This window comes from Limanda limanda, chromosome 1, assembly GCF_963576545.1.
Source record: "Limanda limanda chromosome 1, fLimLim1.1, whole genome shotgun sequence".
NCBI lineage: Eukaryota > Metazoa > Chordata > Actinopteri > Pleuronectiformes > Pleuronectidae > Limanda > Limanda limanda.
Genome location: NC_083636.1, coordinates 36,728,014 through 36,746,011, shown reverse-complemented (window position 1 = coordinate 36,746,011; position 17,998 = coordinate 36,728,014). Strand labels below are relative to the sequence as shown.

Below are 17,998 nucleotides of genomic sequence, written 5' to 3'. Positions count from 1 at the left end.
TATAATAGCCATTGATTTCTGGATAGGCTGCATGAGGTGTTCTTCTGTTTTCTGTATGGCAAGACGTTTCCTTTTCAAAGAAGAAGTTCCAGAATCGACAGAATCCACCCAATCGCTGCTTTGCTTTAACTGACCTGTGATCATTTCTCTGGTCAGAAAATCATGCCAGTAAAAATATTCCATTACAACCCAGCAGCTGTTCAGGGCAACATCTTTGAAGAATCTGGCAGCTTAGCGCTTCTGCTGGAATTAAAATGGCTCAATGATGGCTTGTGTTGAATTTTAAATCTGTAGTGAAAACATGTAATGCGTGACTCAGGCTGAGAGAACACTTGTCTGTGCCAGACAAACTGAAGGCCAGCGCTGCAATGTCAGAGAGAGGGCGAGAGCGAATGAAAACCAGAGTTCTGCTCGCAGGGAAATGGAGAAACACTCCAGTGAGACGCTAAACACAAATAATATCTGCACTCAAAGCGTCAAATGTTAAAACATCCACACAAATAATGACAAATGCAACTTTGCATTTGTCACTTACCACACACAGAAGGAGAAAACCTCTGACTGCATGTATTGGAATTTGTTTGTGTGTGTGTGTTCATGTTAGAGCTGGGACCACTCTGTAAACTCTCTCCTGCACCGTCTGATAATTGGTTAGTAATAGCAGCGATTCTATGGGACCTTCAGGACCTGTTGTTATTTGGGGCTGTACACTGCTGGGATTGTCTGAGCAGTGAGTGAGTTGTGTTGTGGGACGTCGCAGTGTTCTGAGAAAAAGCAGGAAAACAAATGCAATGTTTGTGAAATGCTGTTATCAGATAATGCCGGTACCTTTTAATATCATTTGAAAAGATGGTACCACTCATAATCCTCTCAAGGGAATGCTTTTACATTAGATTTAGCAAAAAACTATGGGCACATAAAAAGAGGAATATTCGTTTTTTTAAAAGCACAAACCTCAGTTTCATATTTTAGAGAAACAAGCCATCATCAGGGTCTTTATTTAAATGAGACGGGTTACATTTCTCAGTTAGATCATCTCACAATCTGAATATCCTCAAACTGTATCGATGTCAGAATCCATTTGCACCAGTGATCTTGAAAAAAATAATTCACTGTACGCAGTTGGTGCATGAAGCAGGACTTCAACTCCTTTCTTATGTCACTTTTCATCATGTCCTGCCCCTTTTCACCATCACAGCCTGTTCACTGCACCGTAGACAAGGACCGACCAGGTTTGGTTGAACAAAACAGTCTAAAGTCTACTTTATTTTATGGTTAATTAAGCCTTTACAAATCAGGGTCGACTTTCTGTGCTTTGAGTGTCAGTGAAAAGGTTGATGGAAACTGCAAAGTAAAAAAAGAACGTACTCATTTGCACAAAAAGTTTTTACGCTTGCCTGAGGTGTTTTTTTTGCCTGTTTCAAAAAAGAGTTTATGTGTGGAAACACCTCTTTACGAATATGATTGCACATAGCAAACATTTAACTCACACGGCAGATCAGAGGTTTCTGCTTTAAAAGGAGAAAAAAGGAAAAGGAAGAGGAGGTGTTGTTTGAGGTTTCTGACATTAAAGAATAGTAACAACTTGCCCAATTAAAAACTTTTCCTTTAGCCCTTTCTCAATGTTTTTCTTCTAGATGGTTACGGGAAATGGTTTAGTTTCTTCCTCAATGTTTTCTGGCGGGGATCAAACAACTTATTTTGTTTCTGGTTCTTGAGCTTTTGATTCTTCTATTCTGTTTATTACAGCCAGGAGCATCATCGCAGATCAGGGTCTTCTGACGACACTTTGCAGACTAGTTAACTAACTCTAACTCAGTTGATGGAAACAGTGGATTTTCATCATCGGAGCAAGTTCATTTTATATTCACTTGAATTATAGGAAATATGGGTGCTGTGACTTCAGCGGTAGGTGTGCACCTGTCTTGCTTCTGGAAAAAAATCATTTCATAACTGATTTTTCACGATTATATTTATTGTAAATATCTGTTTGTCCCAGCCCTAGTATTTGTAGTCTTAATGGGTTTGAGAAAGCTTCAGCAGGTCCATCGTGCGACGATCTCAAGCACTCAGCACATCTTTTCTGGCCTTTTAACTAGCTGACACCTGGCAGGGGCAGCAGATGGCTGTTAACAGCTTAAACTTCTGGCAGATCTGTTTAAATTCGGAGAGCTCCTGCCCTCTGACTGGATCACACCCAGGAGAGAGAGAGGGATGGCAGAAGCTGGTTTTTGGCTGCCGCTAAGAGGAGCCAAAGAGGGTTTGGCAGAGGTGAGACCAGCTGACACTGTTGACAAGGACTGGCTATGTGGCCTGAACCTTCCGCTGAGGAGCAGGGGGGATCATGGGCGCAACTCCTACACTACAGGGGCAGGAGCACTTGGATGGCTGTTACATCCCACTTGACATCATGAAGTATACTGTCAACTCGAACGCCGCGGAAAGATAATTGTGTGGAGATGGAAGATGGAGGTGATGATGATTCTTTTTGCTTCAGCAGAGGAGCAGATAGAGAAAAATACACACAACATATCAGCATGTTTGTTTGTTTTTTTACATGGAAAACACACGCACGCACACATACACACAAAATCTGCACATTGTACTTTTCTTTTCTTTTCTTTTTTTTTTTAAAACCAAAAACATAAAAGTCAATTCCTCAAACAAAAGATATTTTCTAGAGGGATAATACATTCGTTCCAAGCGATGGAGATGAAGATTACAATATCTTGATAGAATAGACAAACAGATTAATTACTTCATGGCTAAAACCTGAGTTATTCCAAAGTATTTTTCATATGAAACTGCACAACAATGCACATCAAAAATAAATGATGCATCATCATCTTCGTATAGAGGATTATTTGCATGACTAAAGCTATGCTAATATATTCAATGCTGTTTATACACACACATTGGCATGTGGGTTATTCATATGTATGCATGTCTCCAGGTTATCTGAGAGGGGCCAGTTGAAACACAGAACCATAATATGATAGAATGACTTTCAGCGATTCTTCTTGAAGCACTTAGGCTTCAAAAAGTACAACAGAGGTGTGATGAAAATGATATTTCTTCTTTGTACACGCTTGAATGTTTGATTCTCCTCTTGCGTTCACTCGAGCAGCAGAGAGAGTTGATTTGCGAGTTCAGTCCTCTGCTTTCTCCTCATTTTTTTTCTTTCTTTTATTTGTAAAGTCTCTGCCCTTTTTTGTCTGTCTTTGACTCGGGAGGTGATGAAGAACAGAGGCATTGTTGAGTTTATCTCCAGCCTCCCTCTCCGTCCTCCCCCAGCCCTCTTTCCGGGATGAAAGCAGGTGTGTGACTGGTTTATATCGAGCTGATGGGTGGAGCACTACACGTGGAGCGATGTTCAGTCAATGGATCAGTTTTTTTTATAACAGGTTCCTCGTGGCACTGCAGGGGGGGCCTGCACCTGTTATCCTGGGGTCTTCGTCACAAAAACTCCTCATACTCCAAGACTTTGGAGTGCTGGCGCGTCTTCCAGAGGCGGTAGAGGCGGAAGTCAAAGTACTTCTCAATCATCTCTTTGCCTTGATCGGTAAATGAGACAAGAAAAGTTTTAATTATGCTTTTAGGAAGAAGAAAAACATTGTTATCCAAGAACAATATGTGGGCAGGATGTTATGATTCTATTTTACCAGCAAAAACACAACACAACAGATAATGTGAAAACAGTAGTATGAGGTTTTCTCATTAGCATTAGATGTGTACAGTGTGTGTGTGTGTGTGTGAATGTGTTATGCTTAAAAAAAAATACATCTATCTCTGCTCTCTGCCAAATTACATTTATTTCCTCATGCTGGTAGCTGTATTACTATAGTATCGTAGTAATTGCATTAAAATTAGATAATTTAGTTCTTGCATATTGTTCAGTGCAAATGTTCTTCATCAAAGCAGGAAGTAGTGTGTTCTATATATATGTCACACTTGTGAAAGTAAAGGGGAGGAGGTTGGGTTGACATATGGCGGCTCTCACATTCATGCAGCTGATCGGACCTGGACTAACTTTGAGCTTGACCACTGGGGAGCAAGAGTCAAAATGTCTCCCCTCCTGCTTTGCTTCCCCCATCTTTTTAGATAGTTGAACGTTAAATCTCTGGAGTACATGCGGTTGTTGGCATATGCAAATTTTGAAAGCGACAATGTTAAAATCTTTGTTATTGAATATTTTCAGAGATTTCCTGAAACTTACGGTGTCAATGTTCTTATGTATGGGACAAAATGTTGGTTTGATTTGATCAACTCCTAATTGGTTCCTTTTTAATTGTGTTTATATGTTGACCAGAGTAAATAGATTTTTCTGTTTGTTATACTATTAATGCCCATATCGTGTAATCTTTAAATCCTCAGGGGTGCAGATGAAGGCTCTCTTTCGATACTGTTGTTATAAAAGAGTTCAGGAAGGGAGAGAAAACATTTCTCTGTGGAAAACTTCTGCTGAAAGTGAAGGACTGCAGAGGAGGTAGTGTGGATCTGGGTGGACAATGAGGATGCTTTAGTTATAAAGTGTTGGCCAGAGCGTACAGTATGTCCCTGCTCCCACCCGGTAGGAGGAGAGGAGTGGGTTTAAAGGTAGAGCACATTAACAAGACTTTCTCCTGGTGGGTGTTTGGCAAATACCCACTGAAATCAGGACAGAGAACAAGTGTATAAGAACAGAATGAACATGTTTGTAATGAGAAGAAAACAGCAATTGAAACAGTCTTAAATTAATTGGGTCATTAGTTTTCTCCGTATTGTTCAATAAGGAAACAGCTGTTTGAGTACTTTCCTCACTGCGGATGTTCACGCCGGACATATGGTGTTTAGTTGCGTCACTTTGTGTGCATGTGTCCTTGTGACCTCCATGTTTGAGTGTGTGTGCATGTTTAATCCGACCCACCCTGAGCAGACAGCTCCAGCGGTGACTCGAACTCCACAGAATAAGGCCTCATCAGATTCTTCAGTTTCTGGAACAGCTGTTGGGCCGAGATAAGAAAGCAAAGTCCAATTAATCCTACAGCACTAGGAAATGCTCACAGCGGGGGGGAGGGGGGCGCCCCTGCAGACACAACAGGCTCATGAATACACAAATATAGAATCAGAAGCAGGAATGGCAACGAAGCTGACTCGTTACTGCCAAAGAGAATGTACATTCTTCCTATTTAGGAGCAGGTGAAGAAATAAGAGGAGGTGCACAGGTTTTCTGCTCGGCTCCATATGACCTCTTTGTACTCGCATGAAACAACTTGTCAAAAGAGCAGGATATCGTTTTTTTTATAAAGACAATCTTGCTCAGGAAATTACAGGAAAACATACGTATATCATACAACTCTGGCCCCTCTGGGTCTCTCATTAAATCGATACAGCAACAAAAAAAACATAGTTAGACGACATTGTGAAGCAGCGTCAGAGTCTTCACCACTATTGCCTATGAGAATCTACCCACCACCACTAAAGGTAAAGAAGATATAATGCAACTAAAAGGCAACCAAAATTAAATGTTTGATATAATATAAGTACAAAACAAGTCTATAAAGTATATGACATACTGATCCGTAAACCTGGCATCTTGCATTTGTGGTCGTGTAAGTGTTTTTATTTTCTCATACAACAAAACATCAAGAACTAAATTTATGCTAATATGAGATTAAAACCTAGAGTAATCGGTCAGGTTCCCGCCTTTAAAATGAATTTTTCTTCAGTATTATATCATTGTAGATGAGATAATTTTTTAGACAAAAAAAAAGGGGCATTAATTAACTGTCAAAATAGTCATTAGTTTGAGCTGTAATGACATAATCACTGTTTGATTTCAGCTTTCCAGAGATTGTAGAGCTTTTTTTCCCATTCTCTCTCTTGCAGTGACTGATGTGTCGCGTTGCACATTAAAAACTGAACCTCAGTGATTTCTCGCTTTGATTCAGTCTTGTGGGATCTCCGTACCTCCCTGTCTGGAAATATCAAAAAACCCAAATTCACCTTTTGTTTGTCACTTGATGTTAAACTGGGGGGGTGGGGGGTAAAGAAGAAGCTGCTTTCATTCCGTGTGTTTGCAGTCCTTTGAAAGAAGATAAAAGAAGGTGGCGAGTTGCCAGGGCTTGTCTATAACGCAGACGAGAGCTGCAGGCAAAATAACAAATCTCAAATAATGTGATAATAACACTGTAGATTTCCTCCTGTCTCTGGTGGCTTCATATAAGCTCTCAGTGGCTTCCGTCTTGCTGCCAAGACAGATTAGGATTTGTTGCTGATGAAACTAAAAACGTGCTTGAAAGTCTCTGGTTGGGAGCTGGGCTGCGCCGCCTCTCTGACCTGCTCACCTGCTGTTCTCCGTCCCCAGCCTTGTTTCCATTTTTCAGCATCCAAGCTGTGCTTCAGACTAACTAGAACATTTCAATATTTGAGTGCTGCACTCTTGTGAGCAACCTCTTTGTCCTCATTTCAGTGTGAGCATTACTTTCCAGTTTATCACAGAGCAGCAGCAACATTTTTATGCCGCTGAGCTTGTTTCTCTGATAACTTAAGATCCAGACGTCTGATGGCTTAGATCCCTCATCCGGGGTTAAGGTTATATAGTTATGAGGCTATAAAAAGTGGCGCTGACGTGACTTGAAACTGTGAAGTGTGCTGCAAATGTTTTAATGTCCGTCCATCCGGCCGACAGCCAGCGTTTATTGATAACTGGCCATGTTTCACGAACAGAAGGAAATATTCTGACCCAATTTCCTGCAACTTATGTTTATCAGCAGCGTACACCCATGAGTGGTAGTTCTACTTTTATCAGCCAGTTTATTTTACCCAATAAACCCATTTCTTAGCCCAAACTGAGAAATGCAAGAAGTTCTGACTTGACGACACATGCATTACAATGATATGAAACAGGGAATTAACATGACAAAATCATCTCCTGTTTTGCATTGCAAATGAGCTCCCTTTTGATATTAGTGAAGTGCTTTTATTAACCGTGCATTAACCATTTTGATTTTACTTTTCAAACAGAGAGGGGGTGGTTTCACTTATCTCTCTGTTGATTTCAGCCCACACCAGTCTGGCTGCAGGCTCAATATTTATAATCTTAAATATACATTTACTGCATGATATCTGGATTCAAGTGCCCCCGGGCACAACTGCACTTTTGGTATGCAAGATATGAATGTACATTAGTGTGTTTGTGTATGAAGATGCAGCTTGAGACACTCTGTATGTATGGCTCACTTCCAAATTTGCATTTAGGAAGTTGTGTGAAGCTTAATTGAAGACCTGTATGTCTTCGTTGTTTCTGTGCTGGTGATGATGTGTTAGATTGTTTGGTGGAGGAATATGCAAATAGATATTTTGAATTTGTGTCCACATGCTAGTGGTGAGTGGAAAACAAGTTTGTTGTTTCCCAGAAGAAGAACAACACTCTAGACCACGGACTGTAAAGATGGACGACATGGCAGCTCCTCAAAAGTGAAGCCCAAAAGTTTTGATCGCCCCCTAATGGCAGCCACAGACAGACTTGCGATTGGTCGAGCATGCATCTTAGCAGGACCTCAGTCACACGGCTACGTGCCCGGATTGCTGCTGCGCCAGACTCTGGGTCCAAATGATGTCATCGCTGCAAGATGGCAGCTTTTGTGTCCTGGATATTTTTGCTTTGTTTCTGGGTAGTGAGAGGAAGAGGAGACGCTCGGTCCGTACAGTCCACAACCCCACAAAAAATGTGAAACACACCAATTTTGTAGCTTTTGAATCAAGCTTTCTTGAAACGACTGCAATTGTGTCTGTCTGCAGGGGCGGAGATATCACTGATGTGCAGTCTGTTCTGCAGACTGTCCCATCCGCCCCGGAGAGATCCACTTTATATAACTAAGCATTTTGGCAGACATGACTGGAACAGACAGTTGTGTCGAACAAACCCTGTGTCTTTGTGTGTCTGCCAGCTTGTGTGTTTGTGTTTTGATTTTAAATGAGTTTTTTTGTCCATGTGGTTTGTCTCCTCATGCCAAGTTATATAGAGGTGCAGCATCACTCAACATGTGTGCCCTGCAGCTACTTCCAGCAACAATATTACTCAGAGAGAGATAATGGTCACACAGGTGGAGGAAGGAGAAAACCCGGAGGATTGTGTGCAGATTATCAATCAAATAGACGCAGAGAGCATAAATATGAGAGCAGAGGGCAGCGAACAATGAAACGAGGACAAAAGGAGGCAGAGAGAGAAATGGTGGAATCATGAATATGTGTAAAGATGAGATAGGGAAGCAAAACGCAATAAACCTGGGGCATCTGGTTAAAAATGAAACTCTGTGGCACATCAAGCCTAAAAGATTAACATGTCATAAATTAAGGTGCCATTATACTCTGTCATACACTGAACGGATTTAAGGTTCACCTAGATTTCACCCCTTGATATAACCACAAAACAAAGCAAATGTGATGCATGTTATCAGATGGTATCACATTGTAATAATAAGAAAACTCATTTAGCCACTTTGTGATATAACGGAACAAAGGGAAGATTTACCACTATGAAACTAGGAAGTCATATCAAGTCAAATTCTCTTTGTTTAAATGAATATCAGACATCACATTTGCTTCGAGAAGCCCTAACAATCCACACACCCTCAGATTCTCCCAAAAACCCCTTTAAATGGGGCAGAATTGTAGAAACCTCAATAGATTTGACATGTATGGACATTATATATTTTGTGTAGACATTGATTATATTGGTGTTCTTGTATTTATTCTGCTACAGAGCTGCGAGCATGTGTGCAATTGAAAATGAGAAGGTTGCTCAGCCTTTTTCGTGTCAACAGCAATTCCTGCTGTCTTTGGAAACAGTGTTATTTCTTCAGTTTTTGCTTTCCCACTGTTGTGATGGGCTTTTAATGAGCGTCAAGAGTGTGCAGTCGGCCAAGGTTGTTCAGATCTACTTGTTTCTGGTGCCTCTGCTGTACCTTGGTTTGGTGGTAAGCTATCGTTGGCACTAACAGCTGTTTACTTACCACACAATTGTTTTACTCTTGTTTTGTTCAGTTGAAATTAGTTACTGCAGCGTCTGATCTTCCCCAAAGAGGTGGCTGTTCAGAGGTCATATTATAAACCTTGGACTAACAAATGCAATGATGACTGAAGCTTTTGTCAAGCGACCAACCCCAAAACCCGCTCACACCAGGGAAAACTCCAGAATATGGGAAACGGCTCGTGCGATTATGTGTACATACCTTCTCTCCATTGGGGTTGCCCAGGACGTAGCATCCCATAATGCTGATGAGGTTTGGCTCCGGGTTGACTTTACTCATGAAGCGACTGAGTCTTTTCCAGAATCTGAACAAAGACAAAAGGCTTAACTCAACATCGGCCATTTTTTTTTTTTCAAAGAACCACAGTGGTTGGGATTTCAGGCAAATGCATGACTCTATGGAATCTGTAAAATGAGGTTTATATTTTCAAAAGTTCTTTCATATTTTGTTTATCCAGCACCAATACATGTTTTATTGTTTTACTTCGCTGAATAGTGACTCCCTCTTCCAACTCTGTAATTTTTGTAGTTGTAATTATTGTGATTATTGATGAAATAAAAGTCTCAGTAAATATAAATATAAGAAAATATAAGAGACAGAAAGTATGAAAGGGATTTACAACATGACAAACTACATAGAACATAACTCACTGGCTCATGTCCTCCTCCTTTTCCACCTTAGCGAATGTTGCCACTTTGTTCTTCAGAAAATACAGATGACCGGGGCCTCCCTAACAAACACACACGAGTAAAACACTTCAGGGAATTCCATATGAAGTAATCACGCCAAATATCCCAAATAAAGCATATTCTGCAAGGAATACATTGATGTTAACCTCCGTCTCCTTGGTTCTCACCTGACAAAAGATGACCATCCTCCAGAACTTGCTTCCTCTCCTGTAAGCTGTGAGTTTCTTCTCTATTTCCTCTGAGAGAGGGAGAGAAGAGATTTGGATTGATGACAGAGAGAGAGACAGAACACAAAGGGAAATCCCCGGAGGCCGAGTTCAAGTGCAGGTGTAATAATAGACGTCAGAGACATTAACGGGAGATGTAGTTTATATTAAATTCAACAGTGTGTACTTTAGGCTGCAAGAAATGTCACCTCACAATAAAATGGGTCCGTGAAAGACGTGCAGTCAAATGGAAAGTTGGAATGTAAATTATTCATTTACATCCTTTCAGTTACTCTGTGTGAGTTTTGTTCCATGCAGAGTTGAGTTCATCTTCTCTGACCTTTTACTATTCATTTTCAGAAGGCAGAAACATTTTTTTATTAAATTTTTAGGTTGTTTTGCAGGATTTAATCAGTTTGAAAATCAACAGACCGTATTATCCAGATCTCAGCAATTTTTTGTGCTTTTCTTCTGATTAGATTGCAGGTTAGGTTTTGCCTCGAGCTGTTTTTCTGACCTTTTACACCTGGAGTATGATTCAGAGTTCAGACTCCACCCCTCAGGCAAACTGAGCCACGGTTCAGGTTCATATTTTAAGGCAACAGATTTCCCATTCATAGTGGTTTCATCCTTCAATTCTCTTTTATACACTGAATAACCCATTCTGTGTATGTATGGTTCCATTTTTTTATATTAAACAATGTGTCTTCTACTATTAACCAGTTCATCTTATATTTTCTTTGTGACACAACTTCAATCTGATGGACCAAAGTGTGCATTAAATTACTGCCTCAAAAAAGTGAACAGTTGTTACTGTTTTTATATGTGATATTTTTAGCTTCATATATATTCATGTATTTTTTCCTATTTTAGTCACTATTTTAATTACCTCCACCAAGGAGCTTATGTTTTCACAAGTGTTAGTTTCCTCGTTTGTTAATTAGCAGGATTACGCAAATAGCACTCAACCAAGGATCTTTATAAACACAGTTGAAAATGCAGAAGACACTCACCCAAAATATCATCAAAAGTTGCATGTTCATGGTCCTGAAAAAAGGCATTCACAAAAAAACATGATTATTTAAAATGAAAACCCTGAAACCTACACTGCAATTCGGACGATGCAGTACGAAGACCAAAGTCTAAATGAATACATTATTCTTGGTATGCCCCTGTATGCCCCTGAGACAGAGTTGTCATGTATGCACGTCATTCTGTGCAGCTTATCTATGTTTCTATGTTGTGTAGGACTCACATAGAGGATGGGGATGATGGAGGGGTCATCCCTGCGGATTATAGTGGGAACGTACTCCGCCTTGGGGACCTTAGAGGAGATCAGCTAAAGGTGAAGGAGAAACAGAAGAGGCAGAGAAAAGATCTGTTAAGTTGGATGTGAGGGGAAAAGGGGGAAAGGGGGGGGGGTAATAAAGGGATGGAAGAGTTTCAGCTAAACAAAGGAGGAAAGGAGAAGAGAACAAACTCTGTCACATCCTCGTGCCCACAGGGGAAAGTGCAGCTCTATATAAAATGCACAGTGGATAACACCTTTGATTTCAGGGAATGACGTGAATATCAAGTTACAGTGTGAAGAGTTGGTCTATTAAAGCGAGACCAGTCATCAATATGCAATCCTGAAATAATAATTTTCTAAATTTACTTAAATGGTGGGTTATTTTCTGTAATATGTGTAAAACAACACAAAAAGTAAGGCTAACACTCGAATCCTCTTGATTGCCCCCTAGTGGCTGGATGCATTACAGGTCACAAACCCCCTCCTCCTCATGGGCCATGCACCAAACTAAAAAGTCACATAATTGTTCTCGGGGATGGACGATTTTGTGTAATACTGTAAGGTCCCTGCTGTGTCCCTACTCATACTCCAATGCCTCAATCATAGACCTTTGTATTTGATTCAATAATCTGCAGATCTTGTTACAATCTTGGCCTCCTACCATGATTTTGGGAGGAATGAAGTCATCTCCCTCGCAGGCGAGCCGCTCCATCTCTCTCTCCTCCTCCCAGTCTGAAGTGTCATCAAGGCCTCCTTCATCCAGGGTGCCACAGGAGGCCTGGAGGTCTCCACCTGGAGGAGAATATAACCCACAAGTGAGGGAACGTGACTTGAGATAATAGCGTGTGGGCAGAAGTGTTGGGATTGGATTGGAGTGGGAGGCGGAGAAGGTGACACGAGAGAGAAAAGGGAGAGAGTGAAGGGAGGATGTTTTCAGGAATTGGAGAGAGGCGAGAGTGGAGGAGAGAAAAACAGATGGAGCCGTTAATAATGTTGGTGACATAAGAAAATGACGGATGGGAGAAGAAAAAGCAGAGGCAGCTGGCAGAGGGAGATGAAAGTGACTGATAGTCAGAGATTCCTGGCATGAACTAATAAGGAACGTTATTAAAAAAAAAACTGGGATCAGAGATCGGCTGTTCGGAAGAGAAAGTGCTATTTAGCATCAAGTCATGCTTCTCTGATAATCATAATGTATATGACACACTGAAGGAGAAAGTTAACTAAATGAGACCTGTGATCAAATAAATCAGCATTGAAAACCATGCTTATCAAGACGAAGGTCATTATTGTCATTTATAAAAGTCACAGTGAATAGTGAGCCGTGTCTGTTGTCTCTGTACGGACTCGGCTACAAAATGGCTTCAACAGCCGCAGCCTTAAATGTCAAATGATGAATCAATTCTTTAAAACTTAGAAAATATAAAAAGGAAACCCATGTCTGTCCAGATGTTTGTTTTTTCAACATTAAATCTCTTAGTTTTCCATTTTCAAACTCAGAAAACGACTAGAGCTCGACTGATTTATGGGTTGGTCCACAATAAATCACCAAATATGACCATTTCCTAGACAATATTGTCATTTATGTTTAATAGGGATTCATAATCAAGTTTTAAACTTTAATGCTAAATTACATTTCATTTTTATTAAGGCTCTATAACGTCGATAACTTTAGACTCATTGCAAAATGTTTTTTAATATATAGGACGATATCGCAATTTTAAACTCACAAATGTCTAAGTTCTCTATTTCAAAGACATAGGTGAACATTCTATTAAAAAAAAAAACTGCATGTTCCCGGGGGGGGGGGGGGGGTGGGGGGATGCAGGGGAAATGATAGACAGGGAATGAAATGAATGGCACTCCTCTGCGGAACAACACCTTTCCCTCAGGAAGGAGGGAGAGGCATCAACATCACCATTAGTCTGTCATCAACAGGTTATTTATTTTCCCATCACATTCTGATTAAAAGAAACACTGAAGATGGAAGTGAAGAAAAAACATAAAACTACCAAGTCAGACATGGACACGGACAAACGGCACATGCAAACAGTGTGTGTGCTCCAAGCCTTGTAGAGACACAGAGATACATAATACACCAGGTTCCACATTAACATCTGTAACAGCTGACACAGTCGGACTGACACACACACACACACACACACACGCCACACACGCACACCAGTTTGGAAGACATACTCACAGAGAGAAAGAGAGCACCACAAAGTTGAAGAAAGACCCACGGTCATGTGGAGACAGATGGACAGGGTCAGAGTCAACAGCAGAGACGGTCAGTTTGTGAGTGTGTGAGGTTGTGTTTCATGTTAGTGGGTCTTCATGTGTCAAAGTGTGTCAAAGCCAGGAACTGAGCTGGAAAACTGTGAAGCTGAAAGGTCACCTCTTCAGAGCAGAGAGGTCTACAGGACATACATGACAGTTTTCTGTGATATCATCCGTGCTAGTGGATACGTGTCTGTATCCACTAGAATTATTTTGTTTTCATTTATTTATCGTACATCACCAATTCATGTATCCATCCAGATTTAATAGTTCTGATGTTTTTTTTAGAAATTATTGATATAGAATAATGTAATTTTAAGTCTATAGCTGACATATTGTACAAATTAATATATTATTTAGTATATAAACAGCTCAGATACCCAATAGTCCCCATTCTCTTATTACTGATGACCTCATGTGTAGACATTTTGTAGTTGATAATACATTTTTAACAACAAGTGCAGTATTCATGTAATCCTACACAATCCTACACACTCAAAAAAAACTACAAAAAAAATAAATAATATGAATACTCCAGTGGAAAGAGCTCTGGTATCAGTATTGGTATCTGCTGATATCCAGGTTCAGGTCAAAAAATGAATTGGTATATCTCTGCTTTTTATTTTCTTATTCACATTCATTATGGGAAGTTATGCAAACGCCTCATTTCAGCTCTGCTCTAAGACTAATGCTTATGAAGGTGTTGATTACAAGAGCTTTTTTTTTATGGCTGCCAAATGCTGCTAAGTGGCTTTCAGCTCCTCCTGAGCCACATGTGTTTGTAAAATTAATGAATGACACTGACTAAGCACAAAGCAAACTTGAGCTATAATGAAGCTGCCTTTCCAAATGTGAGTGCACACAGGGACACATCAGTAATTTATGACCACACTGTGCACAGTTCAAAATGGGATCGTACAGCTCTCGCTACGGCTGCGTTCACAGGTTATGATCACATGAGAAGATGCCAAATAGACTTTGAAAGATCTTTAACAGGACTGTTAACCACAGTTGAGGTGATTTTGAGTTCATGTTGGATTCACATTTGGAGGCAGGGTTGGATGTTTAACAGGTCAGCTCTCACAGGTCCAGGTCACCTTTTAGTGGACGTGCTAGAAATAGAGTAGCAAACCTTAAACCTCTTCCTGTAAAACAGGTCGCTCCTGCAAGCTTTCAAAATTTGTTCTGTTTGTGAATCTTACCCTGGATGTTTTTCATTCCTATTTAAATTACTTTTCTGCTTTTCACGCAACTTTTGCTAAACTAATAACCAAAGTGTATGTTTGTAGATTTGCTTGCCCCAGTTAAAGCCTTAATTTGCACCATTTATGTCAACCTGCTGCAGGTGTCAGAAAGTGTGTATGTGTCAGCATCTGCGTGTGTGTTTGTTTGTGTGTGTCTGTGTGTGTACATGCACGTGCGTAACTCTGTGTCAACTCACTGTCTCTGGGTTCATTTGGAGAGTCAGTCTTGACAGGGGTGGGGTCACTCCAGGAGCGGCTGAAACTCTTCGATCTACGCTCAGCGAATGCTAGTGCAGGCGGGGGAGAGAGGGTCACACACACACTTTCTCTCACACACACTTTCTCTCACACACACACACACACACTGACGTACTCACACTAACGAGCCCGCAAACCGGCTGTCTCCTCCATTCACTCACCACCTAAACCACAGAAGAGTGCAAATGCGGATGCAGCTACAAGTGCACAAATAGTTTACATACAGGCCATCCCCTCTGGAGGCAAACGCACAAACACCTTCATATATACACTGTCCAACAAACACACACATATACAATACGCTAACACAAGTATCTTCTATGAAACATGCTGCTGCTCATTCGTCTCTGTGTGATCATCCGCACAGATTTAAAGGACTGTTCTTGATTTACGGAACTACAACTCGTCGATAAAATCAGCTTCGCTTTGAACACTAATCTCTGTGCTCGTTGAATATTTTTAGATTATTTAAAAGTGTTCGACACGGTCGATCAACAGTGTCCCTCAAGGCCCCAGTCTTTTTGCCCTCTGTCATTTTCCAGGCTCCTTTATCCTCAAGAACGATTCTCTGTTCCATTTTGCTGCTGATACAAACTTGTTCTTTACAAGTGCAAGCTTCTTCTTGCAAACCAATGGCCCACATTGAAAGAACAGATCAGAAGTGTTGATTTACCAGTTTTTAAAGAAACAAAAAAGTTAATTTAACCCGAATTCTTCTCCATCGGGGCCTGAATTATCCTCTTAACCTTCTTACTATCATTTGCCATTTTCCTTCCATTAAAATGTGAAAACACTGGACAGACTAACAGATGACAGACCAGTCACAAAAACACAGACACATCTATATACAGTGAAACTACAGATTTCTGTTCTCTGCTGCTGTAGAAAAGTCTTTCAGACATTCACACAGACTCGCACTCTCCCATCATTACCAATCACCACTTTTCTTTCTGCCTCTTAAACAAATCATTCAGCGTCCTTGTCTAGGCTGAAAATGCAACAGGAAAAGACCAAATACACACTTTCACATTCATACACTACACACATGCACACACACACATGCACATCCTCATATTTCTGGCTTACAAAACACACTGATAAACATGTAATCCTCAAGGGAAATGCAACAGAGTGTCCCCCACCAGGCCCAGCAAAGCAGCAGCGCTCTGTGCCATGCAGAAAAAACCATTGGATACCAGAAAGGAATGAAGAAATAGGATAAACACGGATGACAGCGGGGTGAACCACATTACAGTCAGATGTAGCAACACACACAAAAACACACACACACACACACACACACACACACACACACACACACACACACACACACACACACACACACACACACACACACACACACACACTCGGAAACATCTGACTCACTCTGTGCTTTAATCCTTCTGCTGCCCACCATCCGAAGATGCTTCCGGAAGTTCCTGTGGGCAGAGAAACGAGGGTGGAGGAGGGATAACCGAAGGGAGCCGGGGAAGAACCAAAATGTAAAGGAGAGGAAAGAGGGAGGGGGTGGGCGGGAGATGACAAAGCAAGACGAGACAAAAAGAGAGGAGTGTCAAGCTGCTATTTTCGAAAGACTGTTTTTTAAAAAGAGAACATAACGGTTAAATATACCAGTTCCACGTCAACGTGAGTGGAAAACACCGGTCACAGGAGCAGTGGGGGTGTAACGCTCCACATTGTAAAGATATCTTTTTATTTGCTTTTATAGAGTGGATTCATGTAACAAGAGCCAAAGGGAACCCCTCTTCAGCTGAGGGTCCTGATCTGAGAACACCCACATCACACTTTATTTTCTGAGTAGAATTGTGAGTGTATATGTTTCTTTACTTTTTCCAGGTAGGTGAGATGTTGGGTAGTTGATGGTGTGTAGTCAACATGGGTGTGATAAGTAGAAGTTATATTTAAGATATTGAGACTGATAAGAGTAACAATATCACTTTGGATAAGGATCCCTTCAATTACCAGACAATGAATCATCTGTTACATTATCAGCCAGTAACAATGTTCAGCCTCTAACTGAGTCTATTAATAATTTGATTCTACACCAACTTTTCATTCTCTCTGCACAGGCCTTATCTTTTTAATCAATTTCAGATATTAAAAAGACTCTTGACTACTACATTTCAGCGAGGCTAATTACCGGCTAATGAAAAATATTTATATTCATCAGAAAACCCAGACTGATGGAACAAGATTGTAATTGTGAGATCTGTTTATCGCTCCTGAGATTAATGTTACACTGATATCAAATCATCACAGGCATTTATTTCATTTGCCTCTGGGGCAATATTCCCAGAATGCAGCCTGCTAAATGTGTATAAGCATAAACTGTAATTTACAATATATTTATCCAAGGAGCAGAACCGTTAATTTATCTTTTTTTGCAATGATTAAACTGATACATTTGGAAACATGGGATATAACCCTCATCAGAATTAGGGTTAGGTGTTACATTATCAAAGGAAACACTGTTGTTGCTGACTAACATGCCATAGTGTGGAGGTAGCATGAGTTTGCAACATTTTCTGTCTTGTATTATCCTTTAATAACTTTACACATCTCACAATATTATTGTATCTTCCACCTGAACTCAATATAGCGTCTTACTACCAACAAGGCAGGAGGGTTTACATAGTTTTATTTCTGTGTGACTAGCTGCCTAATCCTGACATGATGTTCTATGCAAGAGTCCCAGATAAACATCCTTTTATCTCTCTGCCTCCCTCCCATGTCACATCCACACACATCTGTGGTTCACCGACACGCTCATGATTAATGATCCCCGCATGTGGGGTGTGTGTGTGTGTGTGTGTGCGAGACGCATATATCCATGTTTATCTGGTGGGAGAGAACCAAGATAAAAATAGAAGAAACATAAAATGGGATAGAAAAATAGTCTTTGGAGCCTCTTTGTCCTTGATTTACCTCTCGAGCTAACATGGGCCATCAGACAACGAATTTAAAAGCTAATTTTACGAGCAAATACTAATCGCTT

General features: G+C 40.6%; 1 protein-coding gene across 1 annotated transcript in view; it reads right to left on the bottom strand.

Moving 5' to 3' along the window:
* Window positions 1–3,456: 3,456 nt before the first annotated feature.
* The window catches only part of nsmfa (NMDA receptor synaptonuclear signaling and neuronal migration factor a), a 35,483-nt gene continuing 20,941 nt past the window's right edge, over window positions 3,457–17,998 (bottom strand). The window contains 10 exon segments of the mRNA XM_061080349.1: window positions 3,457–3,554; window positions 4,907–4,982; window positions 9,216–9,318; window positions 9,665–9,744; window positions 9,871–9,941; window positions 10,923–10,956; window positions 11,165–11,248; window positions 11,862–11,992; window positions 14,922–15,011; window positions 16,369–16,421. Coding sequence (XP_060936332.1) covers window positions 3,457–3,554; window positions 4,907–4,982; window positions 9,216–9,318; window positions 9,665–9,744; window positions 9,871–9,941; window positions 10,923–10,956; window positions 11,165–11,248; window positions 11,862–11,992; window positions 14,922–15,011; window positions 16,369–16,421 — 820 coding nt within the window.